This window comes from Asterias rubens, chromosome 1, assembly GCF_902459465.1.
Source record: "Asterias rubens chromosome 1, eAstRub1.3, whole genome shotgun sequence".
In the NCBI taxonomy this organism is placed as follows: domain Eukaryota; kingdom Metazoa; phylum Echinodermata; class Asteroidea; order Forcipulatida; family Asteriidae; genus Asterias; species Asterias rubens.
The window spans coordinates 13,872,367-13,897,974 of record NC_047062.1 but is presented as its reverse complement, the minus strand read 5'-3'; the positions used below and the strand labels follow the sequence as shown (position 1 = coordinate 13,897,974).

The 25,608-nt window shown below is 39.0% G+C and overlaps 1 protein-coding gene across 4 annotated transcripts in view; it reads left to right on the top strand.

Annotated features, from left to right (window-relative positions):
- The window catches only part of LOC117307361 (apoptosis-stimulating of p53 protein 1-like), a 59,855-nt gene extending 35,241 nt beyond the window's left edge, over positions 1 to 24,614 (top strand). For 3 of the 4 annotated variants that reach the window (XM_033792095.1, XM_033792102.1, XM_033792111.1), the window contains 8 exons: positions 8,149 to 8,292; positions 13,509 to 13,638; positions 15,280 to 15,470; positions 16,127 to 18,409; positions 20,178 to 20,311; positions 21,644 to 21,810; positions 22,237 to 22,436; positions 22,949 to 24,614. In XM_033792095.1, the coding sequence (XP_033647986.1) occupies positions 8,149 to 8,292; positions 13,509 to 13,638; positions 15,280 to 15,470; positions 16,127 to 18,409; positions 20,178 to 20,311; positions 21,644 to 21,810; positions 22,237 to 22,436; positions 22,949 to 22,978 (3,279 nt within the window). In that variant the 3' untranslated portion in view covers positions 22,979 to 24,614. Of the gene's footprint in view, positions 1 to 3,299; positions 3,365 to 8,148; positions 8,293 to 13,508; positions 13,639 to 15,279; positions 15,471 to 16,126; positions 18,410 to 20,177; positions 20,312 to 21,643; positions 21,811 to 22,236; positions 22,437 to 22,948 lie in introns of those variants that run through there. The other variant, XM_033792117.1, reaches the window with a different exon arrangement.
- The last annotated feature ends 994 nt before the right edge of the window (positions 24,615 to 25,608 follow it).

Genomic DNA, 25,608 nt, shown 5'->3' with positions numbered 1-25,608 from the left:
ATTTTTATAAGAGAAAAAAAGAAGAAAAAAAAAAGAAGAATAAATGTGTTAAATATTTTCCACTTGAAAAAGTGTATAATGGAAACTAAAACGATTTGTACACTATAGCTGTGTGTAAACAAACAATGCAGATTAAAGTAATTAAATCACCATTTTTACTGTTTTTCCCCCATAAACAACCAGTGTTCTCCCTTGACAGTAATCTGGTGGCCAAATGCCAGAAATACAACAGCGAAGGACCTGTCAAAACTCTTTTCAACCAGTCCAGCTGGCTAGTTTAAAACTGTAATCAAATAATGTTCATATTGCTTCAAACTACAAGTCCCACAGTGAAAGGGAACCTTAAAACACGGCAAGCTGACTGGTCCCCCTGGTTAGTTACTGACAAATTGAGGCCAAACCCTGACAAGTACATGACTCGAAATTTCAATTTTTTTGAACTTTCAGTGTACATGTGCACATGGATACATGTGTACATCAGTGTTCTCCCTATCACTGGTCCACTGGCCAAAATGCCAGTTAAAACACCCGAGGACCAGCCAAACTTCACTCCAAGTGGCTAGTTAAGTGTTGAATAACACCCATATTAAATGTAAATTGTGGACTAGTGAAACTATTTGACAAGTGAAATGCTAGTGGACTGCTGGCAAGTTAAACCCTGTGGGTATGTACATGCACGGAAATAAATAAGGCTGGTTCAGATTGGATCAGAGTTTGACTGTCACACGCTCCATGTAGAGCATGCACCCTTCTTGATTTTTGTTAAACTCTTCTAAAGTCGTGAACAACTTTCCAAGTTTCCTTTCTTGCTTGCCTCAGGTTGGATCGGTAACAGGGTTGTTTATCCAAATTCCGGACATATTTTGTATAAATACAACTTGAGGATATGGCCTTCAACTGGGAAACTGATAAGGGAAGAGCAAACCCATAGAAACCATGGAAAAACAATTGGCAAGATGTTTGGTACTTCTTTGATACTTTTTTGATGCAATGTACACAGAGTGTATACTCAATGGTAATATACAGTACATGCGATATTATTGTTCAAGTTTTGTTAGCATTCTATATAATACAACTTAATGTACATCCATTCACTGTAGCATGTGGGAAAGACAAGGAACCTAACAGTGCACTGTACAAGTTGTACAAGTAATTTGTAAGTTATGTTGGTGCCCTCTTTAGGTCGTGATCTTTCAAGAAGTGAAAAATGAGATTTATTATGAAAGCAAGATTATTCCCTTGCTGTTGTCTGGCATATGTTGTACATGTGGAAACCATAGGGTTAATTTTACGGGTCAGAACTAAGGGGTCAGGTGCAACAAAAGTAGCAGGAAAGATGCCAAAAGGTATACACAGCGTCCACCTGCACAGGTGCCAAGAATTGTAAGAGATGGATGATGTTTGATTTACAGTACCAGAGGGATCATTGCACCTGAATAGTTTTTTTTTTTTTTTTGGGGGGGGGGGTGCATAACACATGTGTACTGGGCTTATCAACCTGTCCTAGCTCCTTGTTTCATGTACCAGGTTTCAGTTTCATAGAGCTAAAAATGTTGATTAAAAGTTTCTGGCACCCTCATACAAAAATCATGACAAAATAGGGAGACTGCCAATATAGATGCTCAGTTGGTAGGACGCTGGGCATGTCAATCCAGGGGTCCCATGGTCAGGGAGGGGTCTAGTCAATTTTGTTTTGTTCAACCCCAAATCAGTTGAAATTTTTGCTTAGCAATTATTGGCAGGATACTTTGCAGGTCTATGAAATTGGCCAGTGTAGAGCTTGACTTGTGTGTAAGTTGCATGGGTGTAAGTTGCATGGTTTCTGATTCCCATATGTAGATGTGTGAAGATGCTAATGTATAGATGTGGCATGAATCCTCAGCCTCTAGAGTTGTGTTTAAAACCCGGACCTACACTCAGTGATGCAGAAGAAATCTGTCTGGCATCTTCTGAGACATCTTGATCTGATTGCATCTGAGCGGGACATCTTGTACAGGTGTGCGTACTTGTCATGCGAGTACACATACCCAGAGACATTGCAAACTAGTTTTAAGTGATCAATATTTTGTTTATGTCGAGGAGTACATGTGCAGTAATTGACCATCAGGCTGCGAAATAAACCACCTGTGCTTTTGCTGCGGTGCCCTTTGCAAAGTTCCAAAACAAATGTAAGTTTTAGGGCCCCTTACCAGAGGAAAATTCCCGTGCCCCTTCAAGAACGAAATAATTAAAGGGCTGAATCCTTGATACTGATACTTTTCCCAAGATGGTGTTTTGTACTGTACCTAGAATCGAAATTCATAACTTTGTAATTTTAGTTTAATATCAATTGCTCACAGTAAGTTTTAGACTTCCTGGCTGATTTACTTTTCTCTGAGACTGTTGCAATATTAACATCGATTTGGTAATTTTTTATTTAATTTTTTTAAAGGAGTCCTTTATATAAAATTATTATTATTATTATTTTTTAGAGACAAAATCAAACAATGTATATAACTTTATACGAGAGTTTCAGTTCAAAGTAAAATTGAGGTTAAATAATCCCCACAGGATAGCCATGCGTTACTCCATCTGATCTCTCATTGGATTTTGCCCTAAAAGTCTATTACAAAAATTCCTTTATTCATTCATGATGGGATTGGAGGCTTGGTTTTTTTTTTTACTCCGAGTAAAGACCGAGTAGAAACTTTGGAAAATTGATGCTGGCACGAAGATTACACGGCGCTGACAGACGCAAAAAGCTCTGGAGCCGTCTTGAGTTACCGAGTCATAATATACGGCCACTCGCTGACTTATAGACTCGTAAGACGTTTTTTAGCGCCGACGCCTTATTTCTTTACGACGCCTGTGCAATACTTTGCAGGGAAAAGCAATCTTGCTTCCTGTTTTAATCAATGGAAATACTGTGGCAGTCTTTTGTGAAGGCATGTGCATTGACCACGTGGCTGTCAATGACATGAAACGGAAACAAGGGATGAAAGAACAAAAACACTAGTATTTGATCAATAGAGATACACAAGAAGCAGGTTTTCTGTTGATTTTAAAAGCATTGTGAAACTGAAAGCCACAATTTGAGTCCATAACTCCATAAATATGGTTGTGATGCAAATAAAGGGGAGGGTCATTGAAAAGTGCATTCATTCTTTTGGCAAAAGACTTTGACCAATTTCATCACTTTGGATTCTGATAGTTCCGCGGGAGCAGCACTTATGATTAAATTAAAAAATAGTATACAATGAGGGCCTACATGTTGTGTTGTGTGACAATTTAATGTGAATTCGTGAACACGTTGAATTTTGTATTCATCAATTTGTCGAGGGCAAGGATACCTGAACTGAAGTGCGGTTAATTCTCAGGAGAATTGGTGAGTACAATGCACACGTAATAATGATGGTGCAAACATAATGACGCAGTAACCAGAAATAATTGTGCTTGACATACGTTGGCTGTACCCCGTATCTCTGGAGGGTATTACTCTATGGTTGCATAGACAGCTGTGTGAGATCACTGTAGTGATTTAGGTTCCCACTGCCAAAATTTGGTCTTCCAAACTTTACAGTGCCAGCAGATTTGTAGAACCAATCAAAGTATTATTCTTTTTTTAAAAACAAGAACAATGTGCAGTTTATTGAACTTCATTTACATGTAACATGTTACCCTCCTTCAAGCATGGAGCTCCATGCTTCAAGTAACTCATATGACTAGCGTTTGTAGAAAGCCCACAGCCCACACCTACGCGTCTCCTCTGAGACAAATCCATCTTGTCTCACCACTTACTTTTGGGTCTTGAACCTCGGTCACATTTTGAAATCTAATCATCGATATGGTGTTTTCCTCCACTCACATCAACTTTCAATCAGTACACACCAGCAGGCGTCCTGTGACCTCTTGTTCTATCAAATTTCATCTCCCCGCACCAATTCTGGTCGTCCCAAAACCCTGTATCGATCCTGTCTGGCTCAGGACATGCCGAAAAAAAGAGTGAGCTTCCCCCCAAATACCAAATGTTTTTAGGTGTCTTATCACATTTGTGGCAGTCTGATTCAAGGTGGATGACTGTGTCTTGTGAATGCCAAAGTGTGTACGTGCGATGCATTGTTTTCAGCCGAGTGCTTGCTTCTACGGCGGCTGGGGATTAGTGTCACAGGGATTGGATGCAGAGGATTTGGGATCAGAGAGGGATGTGGATGAGGAGGTTGTCTATTGTCGTCTGCCTTCGGTTCCAACATCTGCCGTGTGTGGTAACTTCCTGGTGAGTCCGTTGGGGACCTACATGTAGCGTTCAACACGGGTTGGGTCTGAAGCTGATATACGTTTAACTTTTACATGGAAACCTAACACCATGTGTGTGTGTAACTGGCTTGATACCCGTTAGAGAAAAAGGTGTGGCACCCCCTGAGGAACTGTCCCAAGTATTTTGTTCGTCACTGGATCTCAACTATTTATCCTCTGCACTTAATTTTGCTGGCTACATGTATATCAATATTTACTGTTACGATTATACAGGCATTAACATTTCAAGAACTGTTGATCTTTTGGATTTAGCAAATTAGTTTTGTAATTTATTAATGAGCTGCCATGTGTGTCCTCTTGAGCTGTGAATGTGTTTACATTGTTCTTGTGTGATCATTTGTTCTATACTGCAATGTGTTTCAAAAAACACTTGTTTCCCAGCCTGACAGCAACTCAAGAGTGCGTGTACACAGTGTAATGTTTGATGTGAGTGTGGCTTTTGCTTGGCCAGTTTGAACAAGCAACTTACAAATATCATTATTTATTTAAGAAAATGAGAACGCCAATTTACTTTTGATCACAAGGACCATAATGCAACTACATTGAGATTGTACAGTGAACCGGTGTGCGGATATCCCCATCTTGATATTGACATTTTCTCTACATATAACCAATAATTTCTGTGCCTGTTACTGTGGAGTGAACCAACCTAAAGATGAACCATGTCTTATTTTCAAGAAAACTTCAGTATATATGATGACTTAGTGATAAGAGTTTACATGTATTAGGTGATGTTCAATGTACATGTTATGTACACGTACATAAAACATGTATGTACACCACATGTGATGTACCTTACAGTTTTGTTCACATGTACATTACATTATACTTGATATTGGAACAGGTGAAGCTTGCGATACCATGGGAACCAGTGTAATAGCATCTTTGTCTACACAGACTCACCATCACATTGCTGTTTCTGTATGTTGTGGAGTAACTGCATGGAGGCTCGTGTACTGTTCATACAGTAATCCTTCATAATTAATTCAATATTTATCAAGTCGGTTATGAATTAAGGAATTTTATTTTGATAATCTGTCTCACATTGTACATGTACACACATAAACACACTTTTGTACATGTATACAGTGGTGATTACAATTCATTTTATATGGAGTTCACAATTTAATCTACATTATAATCACACTGTCCTTCATTGTTTTCCAATGACTTTTTTCAAAATCTTCAATGCAACTAAGTCTCAAAAGGCCGTTACTGGTACTACATGTAGAAGTTGTTTTGAAGGGAAAATTTATGGACCATTTTTATTGGCAGCTGTAGTGTTCATGTCAACAACATCCGTGTCTTCATCGGGATCCTGCCACGGAACTCTTAATTAAAAGCTTTCAGTGGTGTCTTGTTGTTTCTTAAAATAAAAGATGAATAGCTGTCAGATGGACGTAAACAACATTTAATATGTCCGGTTGTTACACTACCAGTTCTTTTTTTAGAACCACCACAACACATAAAATGCTAGATTACCAGACAAAATAATATTTTTAACGGCGTTCTAATAAAAAAAAAGACCAGATTAGTTTTTTTTATTGCACATGTGCATGTACAGTACTTGTACATTTTACATCGATATACGTAAACAAAATTTACGATGTCCAGTTTTTAGCTACCAGTTCATTTAGGACTGAACCAAAACAACATAAAGATGGATTATTTTGCTGTTGTTTCCGCAATCCTCACTTTAAAATGCTAGAGGACTAGACAAAACAATATTGAAAGCCTCCTATTAAAAATGGAAAGAAGATTGGTTTAGACACTACATACTAAAAAATAGGCCTACCTGTTAATTTACAAGTACTGGTCAGGCCTGATACATATACTTTGTCTTTGTAAGGGCAAGGAAACTTTTCCTTGACTTACTGGAACCTTTTAAGGGGCACCGAGGCAATGGCAGGGGGGCGTGGGGTAATTCTCTGTTGCCTCTGTATAGGGTGTCAAATGAAGTACATTTGCAATTAATATTTAACATAATTTGTTTTTCATGTGATGGTTTATTGTACGTTCCTTGCACAGAAGTGAAATAATACATGAATGTACTTCTGTACGATGACAAGCAATGACATAAATAAATGCAAATATGTGTACTTCAAAACAATGTATTTTCAGCATAATTTTACCATGCTCTTTACTTGTGTGTTAATTTATGGTGTGTCATGGCCGAGCGGTTAGGAGCACCCGACTCTTTGGTGTTTCTGATCAGCGTGATTGTAGGTTTGAGTTCCGGTCGTGTTCTAGGATTGGTTGTGCCTGAGAAGCGGTTCACTTTTTCGTTCAGCACCCACTTTCCTTTTATTTATTATGGAAGAGTAGGGATTAAGCCCAGTGTTTCTAGTTCACATCTTGTTTACAGGTTTCCTCAGGCTTGAGTGCTACAGGTATTAAACTTTTAATTATCAGAAAAATAGAAGAATAAAAGTTATTCTACTAATAAATAAGTATTGACACGGGTGATTTAATCAGCCCTATATTTCTAATGAGTCGTTATTGCTTGCTGTTCACCATGTGGCCTTAAAATCTGGGCAGTAGGCTTTGAACTTGCATTAGTTTGTTTATATACCTTAACTGAACCATTGTTTCTAGAACTTAGTGTACAAGCAATTTAAAGTAGTAGTAATTTACCTTTGTGTGGCTGTAAACGTACTTAATACGTACGCTGTACTTTATTTCTTGCTCGATTATTATATTAATACAGGGCACTGCTTTGATTAACCCATTCATTGTGAGTACCCGACAGATAAAACACCTCAGCATATAAATCGGTCCATATATATTATTAGGCTTCTACTTACATATGAACATCTTTTCCTTTCATTGCTGGAGGTTCATATTGATTTGTTTCTACAGAGAACATACATATGTTTTTAGTGGGACAGTGGTATGGATTATTGTATCGTGTATACGCTCTACAAAGCAAACTCCATTAACCTGTATTCTATGGGGTTGGAATTGGATTTTTAGCTTTGAACTTGAGACTATTGATGTTCACTTGATGTTTGCAGACACAAACAAATGGCTGTGACTCTGCAGGGCAATTATCTTGGAGACTGGAATAAATCTGCGGATATGTAATTTTTTTTTTTTTATTATTTTTAAATATAGGCATCAGGGATTAGGAATATTTTTTGTGTTTTTACCAATACACTGGTGTGTATTAAGCACTGAATACTCAGTACTTTCCCGAGTCCTGTGGAAACATAATCCTCATCTATATTACTTGGATGGGATTTGAACCCACAACATTTGTAATTCTAGAGCAGAAATCTTACCAATAGACCACCGAGTAAGAGGCAGTTTGAATCGTATAATTAAAGTAGATGTTATTGTCCTCGTTTGTATACATCAACCCCTCCCCACCATCGCAGTAAAGCATTTAATGATGCTAAAATAGATCATTTGAAAGTGGATCACAAGGAATGTTAAACCAATACATAATACCCAAATGGGGACCATTATATATTGGTCAATTTTGTTTAGTAAACTTCATTCTACTTTATTTCATTATTTATCTACATGTACTATTTTTATATTTTATTCCTATAACCAAGCATTGAAATCTAACCGATTCGATGTAAGAATCCTAGCCAGACGTCATATGTACATGTACGTACATTCAAAAATACTGTGGTCAAATTTACCACAAAATATGCCTGGATGTTTGTCCAAGCTTCACTATAATTGGTCCATTGAAAGGTAACCCAGTTTCAAGGCTCGTACCCCAGCAGGGGCGGGAACATGTATATATGCTGCATAGACACCCCCACCTTCTCCAGAGGTAAAGGTTAAGTGACTGACATGCTAAAGAAGTTTTGTTTTCTGTTTCACCTCCCTCTATGTCTCCAGATACCACCCGGTGTAGACCTGTCACTGACGGAGCTCCAGGACATGGCTACCAGGCAACAGCATCAGATTGAGGCTCAGCAACAGACGCTGGTTGCTAAGCAACAGCGACTCAAGTTCCTGAAGCAACAAGAAGTGAAACAGCAGGTGAGAAAAAAGGCGGGGCGAGGAGTCTGGGGGGGGGAAGAGTGCTTAGACAGAGGTGTTCAAAAGTGCATTATGTGGGTTGATTTTGAACTGGAGAGGTTTCAATCATCCTTGATGGACCAGTCATGAACCCATGGCCTGCCTTGTCCACCACAGATGGTTCAATTCATTCTTTGTCTTCCTGAGAGTGATGTTTTCATCTATTGTAGACAGACATATGTTTGTCCTCAGTTGGTTTTAAAAGCAACATGCATCTTGGCTTGGATGGTATGTGTTGACCCTGGTGTAAGAGCCCTATGACAGGTTTTCAAGTGGGGTTCCATTGTTGAATATCATTGTTAGCAGCCATCTTGGCAATACTAATGGTAGATTGGTAGCACTTTTTTTTATGTCCCATTGTTTCATTCAGATTTTATTCTTTTGCTACTACTACTTAAGGAGTGTTGTTAGTTTTTACAGTCTTGCAAAACAAAACAACCAATGAAATTAATTTAAATTGAATATCCTTCTCAGACACTTAAGTCAACTAAATAAACGTTAAGTATGTTATGTCCACAGTGTCAAACTGTCATTCAACTCAATAATTAATCAAATATTATGAATGCCAATTACATGATGTCATCCAATGAACATTGAAACACAAACACACGTCGAGCATAACTTATATAAATTAGTTTAGCCTGTGAGTTCCAAAGGTTGGGCCTTTATAATTCTGTTTGAGTAATAACCAGTGTACTGTACGGGCCGTCGTACAGTGCCTAATAATGACAAGTGCTTCCTAGTATGCTAAGTGCTTCAGGCTGCGTGTTCTTTTTCATTAAGCACCAGGAAATAGCAGCCCTCAATCCCAATCACTGGGAACAAATCACCCAGACTCGACTGGCCTTGTTTCAGAATTTACAATGCCCCAGTGAACTCTGCGTGGTGTTGAGGGCCTTGTGTTGATGAGGGGCTGCGTTGTTGATGACTGGGACCAGTGGTCCACTGGGCTGTTGTGTTGGATGCTTTCATTGCAAATTGAAACAAAAATGGCACAGTCTACAATGTACATGCAGCTGTCTATTGTCCATAGTGTGTGTGCACCATAAAAACACAACCGTCTCAAGGCTGATAGTTTGTGTGTTTTTTCCACCCCATCAGTTTAGATGGGGTTGCATTTCTGAATAATGTAACATGAAGTGGTTTGTCTTGAAAGCCAGTTGTCTAGTGTTTCGTTTGAAGGTTGGGCCCTAAGCATAATAAATCCTTCCAAAAATTAATCAAATTGGAGTTGTTGATTGATTTCAATTGTTGGAAAATGGTTTTTATATATTGGAGATGATAACATTACCATCTGATGTAGGCTGATCTACATTGCAGCTCTAGGTTATTAAGTCCTTCTGAGTGATTTACTAGGATTCTTCCTCAATTCCTTGCTGTGTGCTCAATTTTACAAAATCCAACACCATTTGGTACACTCAGCACCAAAACACTCTGATAATGACAGTGTGTGTGCTGATCCCATCATGGAGGTAGAAATTTACCTCCATGATTCCATGTAAAATTATGGTCTAACCATGGAGGAAGAAAATAGAACAGAATCAACCAAAACATGCTGTTGGATTTTGAAGGGCTTGTGTGGTACCATAGAGTAAGGGTGGTACATGTGTAGGGGTAATCGTGGTTACAATTATACTGTTTTGTACAAATAAGGAATATAAGGATACTCAACTTATGACTAGCATTATTATTTTATTTTTTTTGTGACTTGGGTTTGTTTGTTGTTGTTGATGCTTTTATTGTTGTTACTGTTTGGTTTTTGTTGTTGTTGTCATTTTTTTTTTTTTTTTTTTAGGGTTTTGGTTTTTATATGGTTGCTCAATATATCAGTATGCCACTCAAGGATATTTGGGAATTGGCATTTGCTTGTTTTTTTTTGTTTTGTCCTAGGCTCCTTTGTAGTAAAGTGAGCACAATGGCATTTCTCAAGCCAGTGTAAACAATCCTTTGATTAACTCAAGTTCATACATTCCAGCATATGTTATTGTGACAGCAATAGTGGTTTTAAAGAAAACACAACATTGCGAATGTGTAAATTTACACAACATAGAGGCTCCTGGTTCTGTTGAATGTCTGTGTTATGTCTTGCAGTGGTGACCTTGTATGAGGTGTATAAACTGTAATAATCTGACAACTTGCGATTTCATGTTCCTGTGATCCTCTCAAGGTCTTCAAGATTACATTCTTGTGTGTTGTGCTGACCTCAGTTGTCACTCATAAAGAGCTGAGAACTTTTTTTGTGATTGTACATAATACCCCCCTGGATATGTGCTCACTCACATCATGGAAATGTCCTTCCTCCATCCTCAAATGTACACTGCTTTTCTAAGCTGGGTTTTAACCAATTTTGCAGAAAAAAAAAATGCCCTGGGGTTGTGTTGTTTTGAAGACATGATTATTTTGTATGGGGCTGTGTTGTGAAAATACGGTCATGGGAAGATAAAACGAACACCAGTTGACATTACAACTTCTTATTGAAATGGAAAACTTGATCCTGAAATATGGTCTGTCATTAATGCCTCAAACTACATGCAACAGCAATAGATAATTCCCAGTATACATTGTACATTCCCAGTATACATTGTACACCATTTTTATAGGCAACTTGGGTTTTGGCTTTAAGCTGTGTCAAGCCTTTAAATTTGTCAATGCAGCAAATTGGTTCAACGACCAATTATGCAAGTAGTTTGACCAAAACTCCAAAGTGGTGCACGCAAAAGCTACGCATTATGCATAGTTGTGCATTCAAAAAACTATTATTACAGCCTATTAAGACGGCCGTGTGATATTCATGTTGGGAAATTTGAAGAAGAAAAAAAAGTAACTTCACAGTGTACATATGTCAAATAATCTGAGTAAATGTCTATGAATTTAATAGGCTCAACCTTTCAGTTAATATTGCACATTACATTAAAGCAGTACATACGTATGCAGGCCTACGTGCATGTGTACTTCATTCATGAAGGACAATACAGTTTTTCTTATCCAAAGACGCCTCTTATGAGGGAAATTTTTATATGCACTGGCTCAATTCAAGGGGGCATCAAGTCAAATAATTACCTGGAGCGTAACAGCAGTTGCTTAGATTGCTTCCATGAAGTATCAGACCTGTGTATGTTTTACACCCCTGGCAAATATTTTGGCGTTAATTTAAAGCTTGAGAAAAAAAATGCTTAGTCTAACAGTTGCTTTAGTAGTAATCCCCCTTTAGATGTACGTGTAGAAGAGTTTTATAGTTTAAACTGGGGAAACAAAGTTGAACTTATACTTTATAGGAAATGTCATAGGCACAGATTTGGCCCGACTCAGATTTGACAAATCTTTTCATGCACTCCGAAGCTGGGTCTTCACACAATTGACATTAAATTCTTATGAAAATTCCCTGAGCCAGCATTTCAATTGTCACCATGGCTGACTAGCCTCAGGCTTCATACCACTTAGCACCCTGGCAGGGGTTTTAGACATTTGAAACTCACTGGACAAAAAAACACATTAAAAGTGGGTCATGAAACTCTCTGACAATGAGCACTAAGCTGGGGAGAGGAAAGAGCTGTGCTAGGCTAATCGGGCTGAGTAACGGTTCAGTTTTCAAGTATTTATGGGCAAGCTGTGACCCAAAGAAAGAAGAAAGATATTGAATTGCCATTCTTGATGCTGGATATCGCTACTTGATATCCATGTAGAAAGTCAAGCGTGCGGTGTGTGGCGTGCTGTACGTGGTGAGCCTTGACTTTGTGCATTGCCCCTGGTGGCGAATGGCCTTGGAGATTTTTAATTGGCCTTGCCAACATTTAGCATCCACCGCTTTGAGAATCCACAGGGTTCCTCAGCTCCATAGAGACTGTTGTTTGTCATGATGGAGGGGGAAAAAAATCGAAAAAATATAGCTTTCTGTCAAAACATCGGAACATGAAGAGCATGCTTGGATGCCTTACTTGGAACTGACAGAAAGAAATGATATAAAAGGCTAGAGGTTTCTGGCCGGTGCTCCTTCTCTTGTGCCTAATTGATGCAGTGAGGCATTGATTTGGATGAGACTCCTGTGGGGTTGTTCTTTACAAATGCCTGACTCGCAGAGAAATGTTATATTTGTAGATAATTCTTCTTTCTTCATGGAGGAACTATCGTCATCCTGTGTTAATACCTAAAAGCAAAATTTGTGTACTGTTTTTTTTTAAACTATGGACTAAGCTATCTCTATGACTATTTGATCGTGAAATAATGACAAAGAAAAAAGTGTGACAAAAAAATTTAAATAAACAAAATTTGAAACAAACATCAAGGGTCATTAAGGGAAAACTTTTGTATCATATAAAATTTGACATTTAAACTAACAGCTTGCATTCTTGCTTGTATTTTTGGTAGTTGAAGCAGGACGCGATTGACGTCAAGAGCAATTTTTATTAAGTTTAATAGCGTCATGGCTCCATTCAGGAATTATTCCGTTGCCAAGCTCAGGCAAGTGAGGATAGCGAACTGAGTTAAAGAGTCTCTCTCATGCACTGGAGAGAGAGAAACTAAAAAACCAGGATCCTAATTTTATAGTCGGTTTCATGGTTGGGAAAACATCTCGCTGAGTTTTGACAGGTGCTGGGCTCGGAAGCAGAGACACTTAACTTCCCAGTCAGAGTGACGCTCTGTGCACAATCGCAAACCTAATTTGGCCTGGTTTATGAAATCATGTGCAGCTGAGTGAGGAAAAAAAATAGATATATTAAAGAAATAAGAGCGCAAGAAGCTGGGAAACATGTCAGAAAGCCATTAATACAACAGGGTTATCTACGTGATTTGCACTGCAGTCTTCGCATTAATGGAAGCCATGGACCCCAGAGCGCGCTGTTTTGGATGTTTTAAAGATTTGGCTTCCATGACGATGATTGACTATGATTGGTCATGTGTGAGATGCATGGAAGCATACTGTAGAGCTGTTTTCTAAATCATGGAGAAAGTGGCGACAATGAACATGGTGCCAATAGTAAAGCTCAAGAGACGATATGAAGAGACAGATTTATTATAGTAGAAATAATTAGTCAGAAAGACGAGGATCGTATTACATGGTACCAAGTCTCCCCCCTTAACCCTACTCAGTGATAAGTGCTTCATTATAAAACCCAAGGTACAAACCATCTTCCATTCTTTCTTGTGAATTTTTGGTTTGGTGATTTCTTTTTCAATAGCAAATGGCAGCAGAGGACGAGCGCTTGCGACATCTGCGAGACAAAGTGGACGCCCAGGAGCAGAAGCTGCGCAAGCTACGGTCCCTGAGGGGTCAAGCCGACTCCGCCAAGAGCTCTAATCACTCACTGTGTAAGTGGCTTCATTCATACAGCCTGGTGCTGTTCGTTGAGTATGCTCAAAGTGTAGTTTATTTAAGATTTTGCAACTTCGAGTGCTTGTAACGATTCCGTAAATTTATTAGCTAAAAAGCCTTTCACTTTAAGGCAGCTGAGTGCATGTCCCGTATATTAATAAATAAATGCCAGTGACATGTACAGTTCTTTATTAACCATGGCATTGCATTATAAAATATGCAGTGCATTGGAAGCTTTCAGTCACTACTTTTTCTAAAATACTGTAAATGAAATTTGTAGAAACAAAAGTCGAGGCATACAAGTTCATAGCTGACTTCCCAAGATTTATTTGGTCACAACTTTCACAAAGGCCATTTTAAGGTCATGTGGTGTGTTGTAAACAATAACAACGTGTTATAAATAGGGCCAATTTAATCAGCCCTGCCAATACACAGTCCAAAAATTGGGCCAATTTAATTTACAATGCTAGGGTTAAATACCACTTTAATACAAGCATGCAATACTATAAAAACAAACATTTTCTGACTGGAATTAACATTAAAAGATCTTGCGTCATTGAAAAGAAAGAAAGAAAACTGACAAAAAGAAACGTCTGTTTAAAATATGCAAAAACATAACTCAAGGTACGATCACATGACAGTGAAACTTGAAACGCTCCCGCTGGGCTGGTTGTTTTAATGTACCCATAGTCACATCCTATATTCAGCGATTTGTCAGAAACGATGAGAGAATATTTCCTCTCGTCAATTGACAAGAAGTGTTTGGCCAGCAGCATTCACGATGTTGCAGTGTAACTGACAGAGAGTGTACCGTTATTCAGTCCTCCAATGTCATGACTCATCAATAGTTTTTCTTTAGCTCGAAGCACTCCAAGTCTTCTGTATTTTTGTCCTGTTTGTCTTTCTATGGTTATTTTTTGACAGATGGAAACTATTTTTTAGGGGGGGGGGGGTGTCACAAATTTGTTGCTTTTGTGAGTTTAATGCAGGCTTTCAACCGGATACAAAAACTTGTTTGCAAATTAAAATGTAGAAATGTGATTGTTGACAGAAGTGACTGCACATTGTTTATTCAATACCAATATATACAATAAGTTATATGTTTAGAGATGACCACTTTTACATCACAAGTTTCATGTTATTTTGAGATGTGACATTTTCAAATACTTTTGTTTTGTTTCATCAAGTTTAACAACTTTGCTCAAGACCTTGCTTTATGCTCAAATGAAAATGTCCATCTTCATAGTTTGATAGTTCAAAATAATTCCAAAATGCTAAGTTGTCTTCCCAAATTTCAAATCAGACAAGCTATTTGAATTATAGACCAATATGAATTAATTCTCAATAAGTAGGGACAAACTCAGTTTTGATTAAAGAAACTTTGACAGGCCTTAATTTTGTCTTATAGAGGACAAGGCCATTTTCATTTTGCAAGGGGCATTTTCATGGCAAAATCTTTAAGTCTGTGGGAAACTTTTGAAGGGGAACAAAGGCCAAGACCAAGACAACAGAAACTGTGGCCTCCGTGTCCCCCACATCAGTCCAGGCCAGCTTTAAACTTACCATTATCAGTATTTTATTTATTTATTTGTTATAAATTAACCAAAACTGTCTTCTTTTCTGTTGAACCCAAACAGCCAACGAGTTGGACTCAGTCAGGACGCTGTTTACACAGAAAGAGAAGGAGCTAGCCCAAGCCGTGGCCAAAGTGGAGGAACTGACACAGCAACTTGACCAGCTGAAACAAGGAAACCTAAACGGTGTCAACGGAGATGTGTACAAGTCCCCAGCTAATGCAGAACTAGACAGGCTCAGAAAGGAACTATTAGTGAGTAGCCATAATTATATAATTCCTTAGACATGTAATTAGCTTCTAACGTACATGTATTAATAACAAGCATATACTTGTTTCTTAATAATGCACACATTTCCAAGTAGCTAGATCAAGGGGCTTTAACAAAAAATTATCCCTGTTCATCAAGCATACATAGACCATTCTGGCAACTTTCTCAACTCCCTGGGATCATACGATCGCTAGAGCTGCTTAAATTACCACGAAGGGTTTAACTCAACAGAACGCTTTCTATGCCTTCTCAAGCTCTGATTTATACACCCAGGTTAAGAGAAGCAGTTATGTTTAAGTGCCTTGCTCAAGGACATGAGTTTCATGACCGGAAATTAAAACCCACACTCTGAGTGTTGAGCCATCAGATCTTGATTCCGATGCACTAGACTACTCCGCGGTGGTGTTTGCCATGTCTCAAACATAAACAGGCTTACAAACAGTTAAAGGTACAGGGCTATTGTTTTCAACTTGGTTACCATTCAAAAACTGTTACTTTCCAATAAGACTTTCTTGACAGATGTCAGTTTTTTAACAACTTGTACTAGGGTAAAATCTCTGTTAATTGCTAAAAATAACTGTACAAATCCTGAAATAATATAGTTAGTAAAGTGATGATGTGTATGTTGTTTTACTTTCAGCTACGGAATAGGCTTAATGATGAGCAGAGTGCAACTCTACAAAAGCAGCAACAGTCAATGTTCCATCGAAAGGATGAGATGAACGTGATTGACAAACGCATTGAAGAACTGACTGATAGATTGCGCAAGACAAGAAGCATGGGAAAACCTCAGTTACCTTCGCCGGTGCCAAACATCAACAACAATGCACTGGTTCAGGGTGGATTGCCCAACGGCAATGCGGGGTTTGATAGACCTGGGTATGGAAACCAGTCACAGCAATCCAGGGATATGGGTAAAAGGACTGATCCCAGGGGACCACAGGGTACCAACCATGGAAGGAGATCCCCCATGGCGAATGGTGACTTGTCTGGTCCCCCTCCATCCAACGGTAATGGGCGTCCCGGTCCTACAAACCGACCAATGCCTTCGAAGCCAGCAACTTTGTTTCCCACACAAAGCTTCAAACCTAGGACAACAAACCAAAATGCCTCGTCAGTAATCCCTAGGCAGGGATCACCCATGTCGGCAAACAGGCAACACCAGGTACCAGGTTCATGGCATTCCACATCTTTGGATAATACCCATCAGTCCCGTGGAAGACCAGAAGGTGTTAATGAAAGTGGTAGTGACACTTCCTCATTGACTGAGAATTCAAGCATTGATAGTGTACCAACAAGTGCCCTGCCTAGTCAACAGAATGGGTCTCAAGGACCCATTCGCAGACCTGATAACCGTGGCTCTCCAGTACCTCATAATCAACGACCAGGAAGTCCAAAGGCTTCCAGCCCTACATCTAAGGCAGATCCTAGGTTAACATCACTTTCAGAGAGACGAGCTGGTGATAGGACACCTATGTATAACCTTGCAAGCCTTGAAGCAGCTCTATCCCCACCTAAAGAGTTCATTGATGATACAAGCGGCTCACAACAGGGTGATTGGAGACAACCCAGCTACGCTCCAGGACAAGCTCCAGGAAGTCCATCTCGTCAGCCGTACAGAAATGGTATTGATAATGAGCCTGACTTTAGAACCAGGAGTGCAAGCACTGATTCTTTCGGTTCACAGGGACGCGGTGGTACCAGACAGCCTCCATCACCACAGGGGAAAAAGAAGCCGCCACCTCCACCAAGATCCCTTTCCACTGGATTGTCTGGAAGGTCTGACCCTCCCCCTCTTGGCTCTCCCTCTAGAGATGGTCCACCAGCACCAAATGGTCAGAGGTACCCTTCAGTGTCTAGTCAGCCCAATTCTGCACTCACTACTCAGACTTCAGCATCCTCCAATCATCCTGGCAGTCCTAAACTTTCCGGTGGTCGAAGCTCAGGTTCGTCCTCTCCTGTTGTTGTTAATTCCTCTGGCCCTGTTCCAAGGGTACAGCCAGGGTCACCAAGTACAGTCCACCAAGCAAGACCAGGCTCCAAACCTTCCTCCCCTGTCAATCATGGCAATCCACCTCCTAGACCAGAGCTTCCTCAGCCGTATTCAGTCGGTGCTGCTACTGATCCAACCAAACCAAGGCATCAGAGATCACCCGCAACAGTGGGCATGTTTGTACCACCTCCCCCGGCCCAGATGCGTAATTACAATCGTCCAAGCTATGAGCAAGGCCTGACGGTGACTGACGGGCAGCATAGGTCAAATTCTAGAGACCAACCGGAGAAAAAGCCGAATCTTGCTGCTAGGAGCCTCTTCCCAAATGCCCTTCGACCCAACCCACCTGGTAGGATCTCGCTGTCTGGTAATCAGCCGCAGCCCTTGTGTGAGGGTCAGGAAGCCGATCCGAACCGATCGTCAAGTCCACTCAACCTTCCCATGAGCCACCTGTACCATCACCCCGACCTGCAGAGGTTGCGCAACATGCCTCGTCCACTCAAGAAGCGTCTGTCCTATTCTGAGGACAAAGAAAGCCTGAATTATCTTAAGATTGGGAATGAGCCTTTACCTCCCTACCAACCGCAGACACCAGGGACACTCCTGGAGCAAGATCCGACTCTGAACATTAACAGCATCGGCCAGGATCCTTCCAAACAGACCAAAGGTCTCACCAAGAATGAACTAGACATGAACAACATGAACAATGCTATCCTAAGCCAGAAGCAGTACACCGCTGCCTTGTCACAGCTGTCCCGTTCTCCAGTCATCAGCAACAGAAGCTCCACCGGGAAGGGACAGGTCAAAGGAATCTTGAAAAAAGAAGGCGCTCCAAAGAAGACTATCAGGGTACGCTTTGATCCCTTGGCGTTATTGCTGGATGCCTCTCTGGAAGGAGAATTTGACTTGGTCCGCAGAATTATGCCTGAGGTGAGTTTGACATTCAAAATGGATATTTTATTATGATTTTTGTAGTTGAAATTTTGATATATTTTTTTTCCTATCAGTAATTTTGTTATATGTAAAATATAGGTTTTCCTTGCCAATTTCACCAAAAATTGAATCAACATAGCACCTGGCTCATTCAATTTTGTTTGAAAATGAATGTTCCAATGCATCAGCATTCAATAGTCATAAGGATTAACACAGCTTCGACACAGGTTAGGCCTTCACTGGTCAAATTCATTCGGTTGCAAAGATCATTCGATTTTGTAAAAGTTAACATCAAGAGGCAGGGTCAACCATCCAATTTCATCAATTGTAAATAGTTTGTAAAAATTCACCACTTGAAGAATGGTGAAAATGTAGTCTTGAATGTCTATATAGCTTAAATAGAATGACAAAAATGAACCTGAAACAGAGCAACAAAATCATAAATGCACGAAAACACAATTTGATCGAGTAGGAGCAAAAGAGGAACCTTAGTTTGCATGAATTAGGGACACATGCGTGAACATGAATGCATGCTGATGAAACTAATACTGAATGGGAAACCCTGTATTACTGCCCTATTTAATATTTGGAAAAAAGGGAAACACCCCAACACGTTCAATTTGATATTGTTCAACAATGCTGTCATTTACTGACTGCATAGCTGATAGCTTGTTTCTGTTTCACTGTTTACAGTGTGACTATCACACCCGGTTGCACAAGTTTCAATTCCTACTCACACACATTTATTTATGTCACAAAGATATTTTTGCGTGGTTGGCGACACCATGTTTGTTTCAAGGAGGGGAGGGCGGAAGGGGTATTGTGCAATCATCTGCGATCGGATTTGGAACACACTCCCATTTGAAAAAAAGTTACAATTAAAAAGGAAAAAGGAAAGCATTAATACTCTTGAAATGCTCTCTCTTTCAGCACTGAAAGCAACAGTGTAGGTTTTACGAGCACTTTCATATGTAACAAGCTTTTTGTTGGTTTATTGCAGCAACCAGTATGTGTGAATGGGTCCAGGTGGAAAGGGTCTCCCCTAAAATTTGGTTCAACAATTTATCAATTTGAAAAATGTTATTGTTATCCACTGCTAATTTATGGTACTTTTGTAAAATATTAAAATTGGGAGGTAAATATAACTCATGAAAATAGATAGACAACCCAACTGACAAATTCACTACAAACAGTTCTTGTAAATAATACTCATTATATAACACCCAAGCAGATCCTTGCCATTTGATTGGAGGATTGTCCGTCACGTGATAGCAAATAAAAGTACCATTGCACGCTGAGTCACTCGCCGTGCTTTTTCGTTCCATCCGAAAAGTACCATTGCACGCTGGCACGCTGCCAGCGTGCAATGGTACTTTTCGGATGGAACGAAAAAGCTGAGTAAAAACATCACTGCGTGCGCGAGTCTTTGGTAACGCAGCAGGTGTTACTGCAAGAAGGCATAGTAAAATTACTAGCATTCGGCTTCTACAGTTGAAATTGTTTGTTTTGAAAGTTGTTTCTTTCAATCAAAATGACAAAGTTCTACTTGGATGTTATATAAAACAAATAATGAATGTTTTTCATTCGTGCAATGGTGCGAATATGTTCATTCGTTGAAAGCTGGAATGTTCCATTCAACTCGGCTCCGCCTCGTTGAATAGAACATTCCATCTTTCAACTCATGAACATATTCGCACCATTGCACTCATAAACATTCATTATGTGTATATGATTTAACCCCTATTTCTTTGGTGCATTTCTCCAGGTGCCCAACCCCAGCGGTGCCAACGATGAGGGGATCACCGCCTTGCACAATGCTATCTGTGCCAATCACTATGAGATAGTCAACTTCCTGATCATGAATGGAGTGGACGTCAATTCACCGGACAGTGATGGATGGTAAGCTGCTCAGAGAGTGTTTAGTGCTACGTCAACCCTAGTTTATGCTAACTGTTTGATTTTCCAGTTTCATAGCGCTGCTTATTGTAGGCACATGAAAAGGCATGCTAACATTTCAGTGCTCACTGTATGAAAATGAATGATGCAATAATGCAAAGCCTTGGTGAACAAATCATCAATCTGTGAAATATACTTAGGCTTAAGCAAGTTGAATTCATTAGCATTTGCATTAGTTAGCATGAAAATGTGTTTATGAAGCACTATGAAATTGGCCCCTGGTCATACCCATTGTGTCGTATCATGCAAGCACTGTAGTGAAGAGTAATAAAACAGTTTGTGATAGCGTCATGACATAATTATGACAACCATATGCAGCTCAGGTAATAATTGTGGCTGTGGGATGCTTACATTGTGGTATCAAATTATCTGAAGTAATTGACTTTAATCAAAAAGTCAGTCTGTTAAATTTCATCTAACGATTGGGGACATATGCAACCTGATCTACATGTACACAGTCTGACAAGTGTAGATTGTCTGGAAAATGTCCCTCTGAAACAACTTTGTCAATATTTCCTTGTTTCGCTCTGCCTATACAAGATATCATCTATCTGTATGGACTGTCAAGATAAAAAATATAAGGCTTTAGGGTTGCATGATGAAAAGACCACTTAGACTAATTACAATAAGTTCCTGAATAAAGAACACAGACATTTTTTTGCTGAACAAAAAAGGTCTACATGTGATGTATATATATCTTGTATAGCTGGTTAAATGTACCTGTTGATTTTTTGGGGGGGTTTCAAAAATTTTAATTTTGGCCGCCACTCACTTGTTTTAAAGGAACAATGATGAGAAAAATGTAGGAGTAACAATACTTCTGGTTGAAAATCTTGATACATGAAGTTGTAACCTGATGCAATTGAACGTCATTAATGCAAGTTGCGACAACATTTGTTGTAGAACAGACCATAGTTATTGCACTGACATAACATAGGGTAACCTTACTGAATCTGACTGATTATATTACATCAATATGTATCCACTGTTTCCACTTATGTAGCAGGGTAATTTGACCGAATATAACATCATCATGTATACACTGTTTTCACTATTGTAACAGGGTAATCTGACCGAATATATTACATCAACATGTTTCCATGTAACAGGGCAACCTGATTGAAGTTGTTACATGTACCCCAGCATGTATCCACTGTTCCACACCATAACATAGGGTAACTTTACTAAATTTGTTACATCAACAATCAACATGTATCCACTGACAGATTAACATGGTAATCTGACCGAATTTTTACATCATTATGTTTCTTACAGGACTCCCCTTCACTGTGCGGCATCGTGTAACAATGTGATCATGGTGCGTAACCTGGTGGAACATGGAGCTTGCATCTACGCGACCACCATCAGTGATAAAGAGACGGCAGCAGACAAGTGTGAGGAGGAGGAAGAAGGCTTCAAGATGTGCTCTCAGTATTTGTTTGGTAAGAAGATTACATCCTTTGAGGGATAAGTTTGTCTCTTGGTCTTTTATGGTACCTGTGACTATGCCAAACGTTTTCCAGCTGATCTAGCTCATTTTGGGGGCCCTGCTCAATGTCCCCCATGACCACACCCACCAGAGAGTGCTCGGCAGACGTCAATTTCCTTACATGGGCGTGTACATACGTTTAGGTCATTGCTGTGTACATGAAAATTAGTGAACTTTCCAGCAAGACTGACCCCCCTGGGCTCCTGCTCTAATAGTTCAGAAATGCCCCTTTAAGAGCAAAAACTGACTTCTAGGTGCTTTGAGACACCCATGAAGAACCAATTATTATCATCATTGTTATCATTGTTGATTGTGTTCTCCCATGTATCTTTGCACCATAACTAAAGATGTTTTGTTGTTGTTGTTGTTTATAATGTAGGTGTACAGGAGAAGATGGGTATTCTGAACGGTGGCCGCATCTTTGCTGTGTACTCCTACACGGCAGACAAACCGGATGAGCTGAGCTTCAAAGATGGAGATGAGCTGACGGTGATCCGACGTGGCGATGAAGATGAACCGGAATGGTGGTGGGCAAAGAAAGGCAACCAGTTGGGATACCTGCCAAGAAACCTATTTGGGGTAAGCAGACAATTTGTAAGATAAGACTTGAGGTTAATGCATCTGTAGCAGCCCGGGTCACAGGTGTAGGGCATTGGCAATCGATTTCATCATACTGAGATCGAGCGAACCATTACATTCCAAAAATCTGCCAAATCTCAGCCTTACTCCCATGTTTTTAAATAAATTTGTAGAATATATTTGAATGCTTATCTTTGTGATTAATTTGGTCGTTCATAGCCGTAAAACGGTTTTCCAGGCATAGGAGCATAATGAAGGAGCATAAAATGATACAGATGTGTCAGATGCGATGAAATATAAGGAGTTTGCTCTCATTGGAAACCACTTGTTCATCTCTGATTTTCTTTTTGTGGGGGGGGGGGGGGCAATAGCCTAAGCATCTGAAACTCCCGAGCCTTAACCAAATTCAACAATCTATTAACTATAAACAAACCAAATCCCTCTCGATTTGGAGACTTTTTCACACAGTGTATGTAACTTCTTGTTTTTGTTTTTATTTCCTCCCTGTGCAGCTTTTTCCACGTGTCAAGCCTCTCTTTTAATGGAAGTCTTTACTGGCGACAATTCCTTTAAGCAGCCACATCTTTGTAAATACCAGGTACCATGTCGGGACCTAGAATTAACCTTTCTACCACACCACAAAATAACTGAATAATAGCCACACGCACAATCACTTTGAAGGAGTCTCAAAGTTTTCTAGTTTTGTAAATTCTTTACTAAAAAGTTAAACTTGTCAGGAGTTCCTCCCTTCCTTGAATTTGTATCTTCTAAATTTCTGCTGTCTCATGAAATAGATATTTCAAAAAAACTACCTGTATCTCTCTACCAAGAGCCTTATTTTATAGAGCTGACAATATTGCTCAAGAATTTTCTGCTGAATGAAAATAAGCAAGAAAACCAGTCAAAATTGGTACATGTGAGATGTTTTTTAAATATTTTTTAATTTTTTATGGTAGTGGTTTTCTGGTTCAAGCTTAAGCAGCTCTAAGCAGAAATATTGCTTAAACATTTTCTGCTTAGCAAAAGTACGCCCATGTAGTTCTGGTAAGCATAATGCAGCTCTATGAAATTGGGCCTAGGTCCTATTCTCTTTGGTACTTTCAAAGTGTTGATGGTTGTTGACATCCCAAAGTTACCAATGTCATTTTTCAACATGGAGGGAGGGGCTCATTTCACAAGAACACGTTTTTCTTGTGACCCGGTTAAAAAACACTAAAGAAATAAAAATTCATCACCAATTTTTATTCATCTTAGATTTACTGCAAAGATGTCAGTTGTCAACCACAAGGTGTAGTAAAATAACTTGACATTCCACAAACGGCGATGTCTATTAAACTCAGTTTCCCAGCAGAATGATATATTTAACAAAACCCTAGAATTAAGGTTCACTGCATGATGAAGAAATGCCCCAGTTTTGTATTTTTGAAAATATTGCTCTTTAAAGATAAAATTTTTCTACCAGATATAACAAAGTGTCAGTTAAAGATGTGTGGTGAAACTTACCTACCGTCCATTAAAAGTGTGTTTGTGACTGCTTTCTCAGAGAATACTTTCTTGTCTTATCTGTTATTCAACCTTAGGTATTCAAATAACTGTTCGTCATTCCAAAATAATTTGTGAAATAATGAGATGTATGGGATTTGGTTTGTATCCGTGTTTCAATGTGGTTTTGATCAACACAAAAACTTCGTTGTCACTTATCCTTGCTCCGGGAGGATCTTTCTACTTTTAAGAAATCTTGTGAGATTAATGCTTCACATTCCAAGAATAACAAAATGGGGAAAAGATCAAATAATACAATAGGATAACAATGGGCAGATATTCTCCATGATGCGTAACAAAAGTTGTTTTCGGCAAAATGAGTTGCAGAGAATTTCACACTGAGACCTGTATATAATGTTTTTAAAAATGTTGTAAAGTATTGTTTATTTCAGCTCGGATGAAAGTATTGTACTAAGATGAATAGAGTACAGTTTGAACACTAACATTAAACCTGATTATTGTAAATTTACATTATATTTTTACGAGAGAAATGTATTAATTCTGCTGACTGTATTCACTTCTAAAGACCAAAGCTGTATTCAATTTGAGTTGTACTATACGTTGTTAAAGGCAGTGGACACTATTGGTAATTTCTCAAAATAATTATTAGCATAAAACCTTACTTGGTAACGAGTAATGGGGAGCTGTTGATATTATAAAACATTGTGAGGAATGGCTCCCCCTCAAGTAATGTAGTTTTCGAGAAAGAAGTAATTTTCCACGAATTTGATTTTGAGACCCCAGAATTAGATTTTGAGGTCACGAAATCAAGCATCTGAAAGCACACAACTTTGTGTGACAAGGGTGTTTTTTCTTTCAATTTTATCTTGCAACTTCGACGACCAATTGAGCTCAAATTTTCACAGGTTTGTGATTTTATGAATTTGTTGAGTTACACCAAGTGAGAAGACTGGTCTTTGACAATTACCAATAGTGTCCAGAGTCTTTAAGTAACTAAATGAAAAGATGTACTGTAATGGATTATTTTTGACTGATTTCAAAACTGGAATTGGGTACTTATCTAACATTCATTCCAATATTTACTATTGAATACTCACTTAACATAATTAAATAATTCAATTGACTGGAGGGTGATCTTTTTCCAATAACAATGTACAGTACTTATTTGAGGATTAACTCTGGTTTGTTTGTTTGTTTGTTTTTTTTTGTTTTTTTTTTTGGGGGGGGGGGGAGATTTATTCACTTTTTGTAACATCTCAAATGCAAATTGATTAAGTGGATGTAAATCATTCATCATTTGAATGTTAACGTCTTTTTCATGTTGACCTGTTTCACATTTGTAACATTAAACATTCAAACAATCAATCAATCTTGAATAGGATGAGCATTACAAACGTTATTTCTAGCTAGAACAGCATGCATTTCATTCAACAGTAAGCGCTCGCGCAATGGGTATTTGTGAAAAGGTGTATGCACATGACGCCATTGGAGTAGAAGGTTGCTAATTTGCGAATCCTATTGATCATTTGGTTGACCTCTGAAATGAGGGCGGCTTTATGACGTCAATGCATAAGGTTTATTTAGAGGGTAGTTGTGATGATTGTTTTCAGTTATTGAGTGGGGGAAAAAAAAATAGTGCAAAGTTTAAACAGCATCAGACTTGTATATT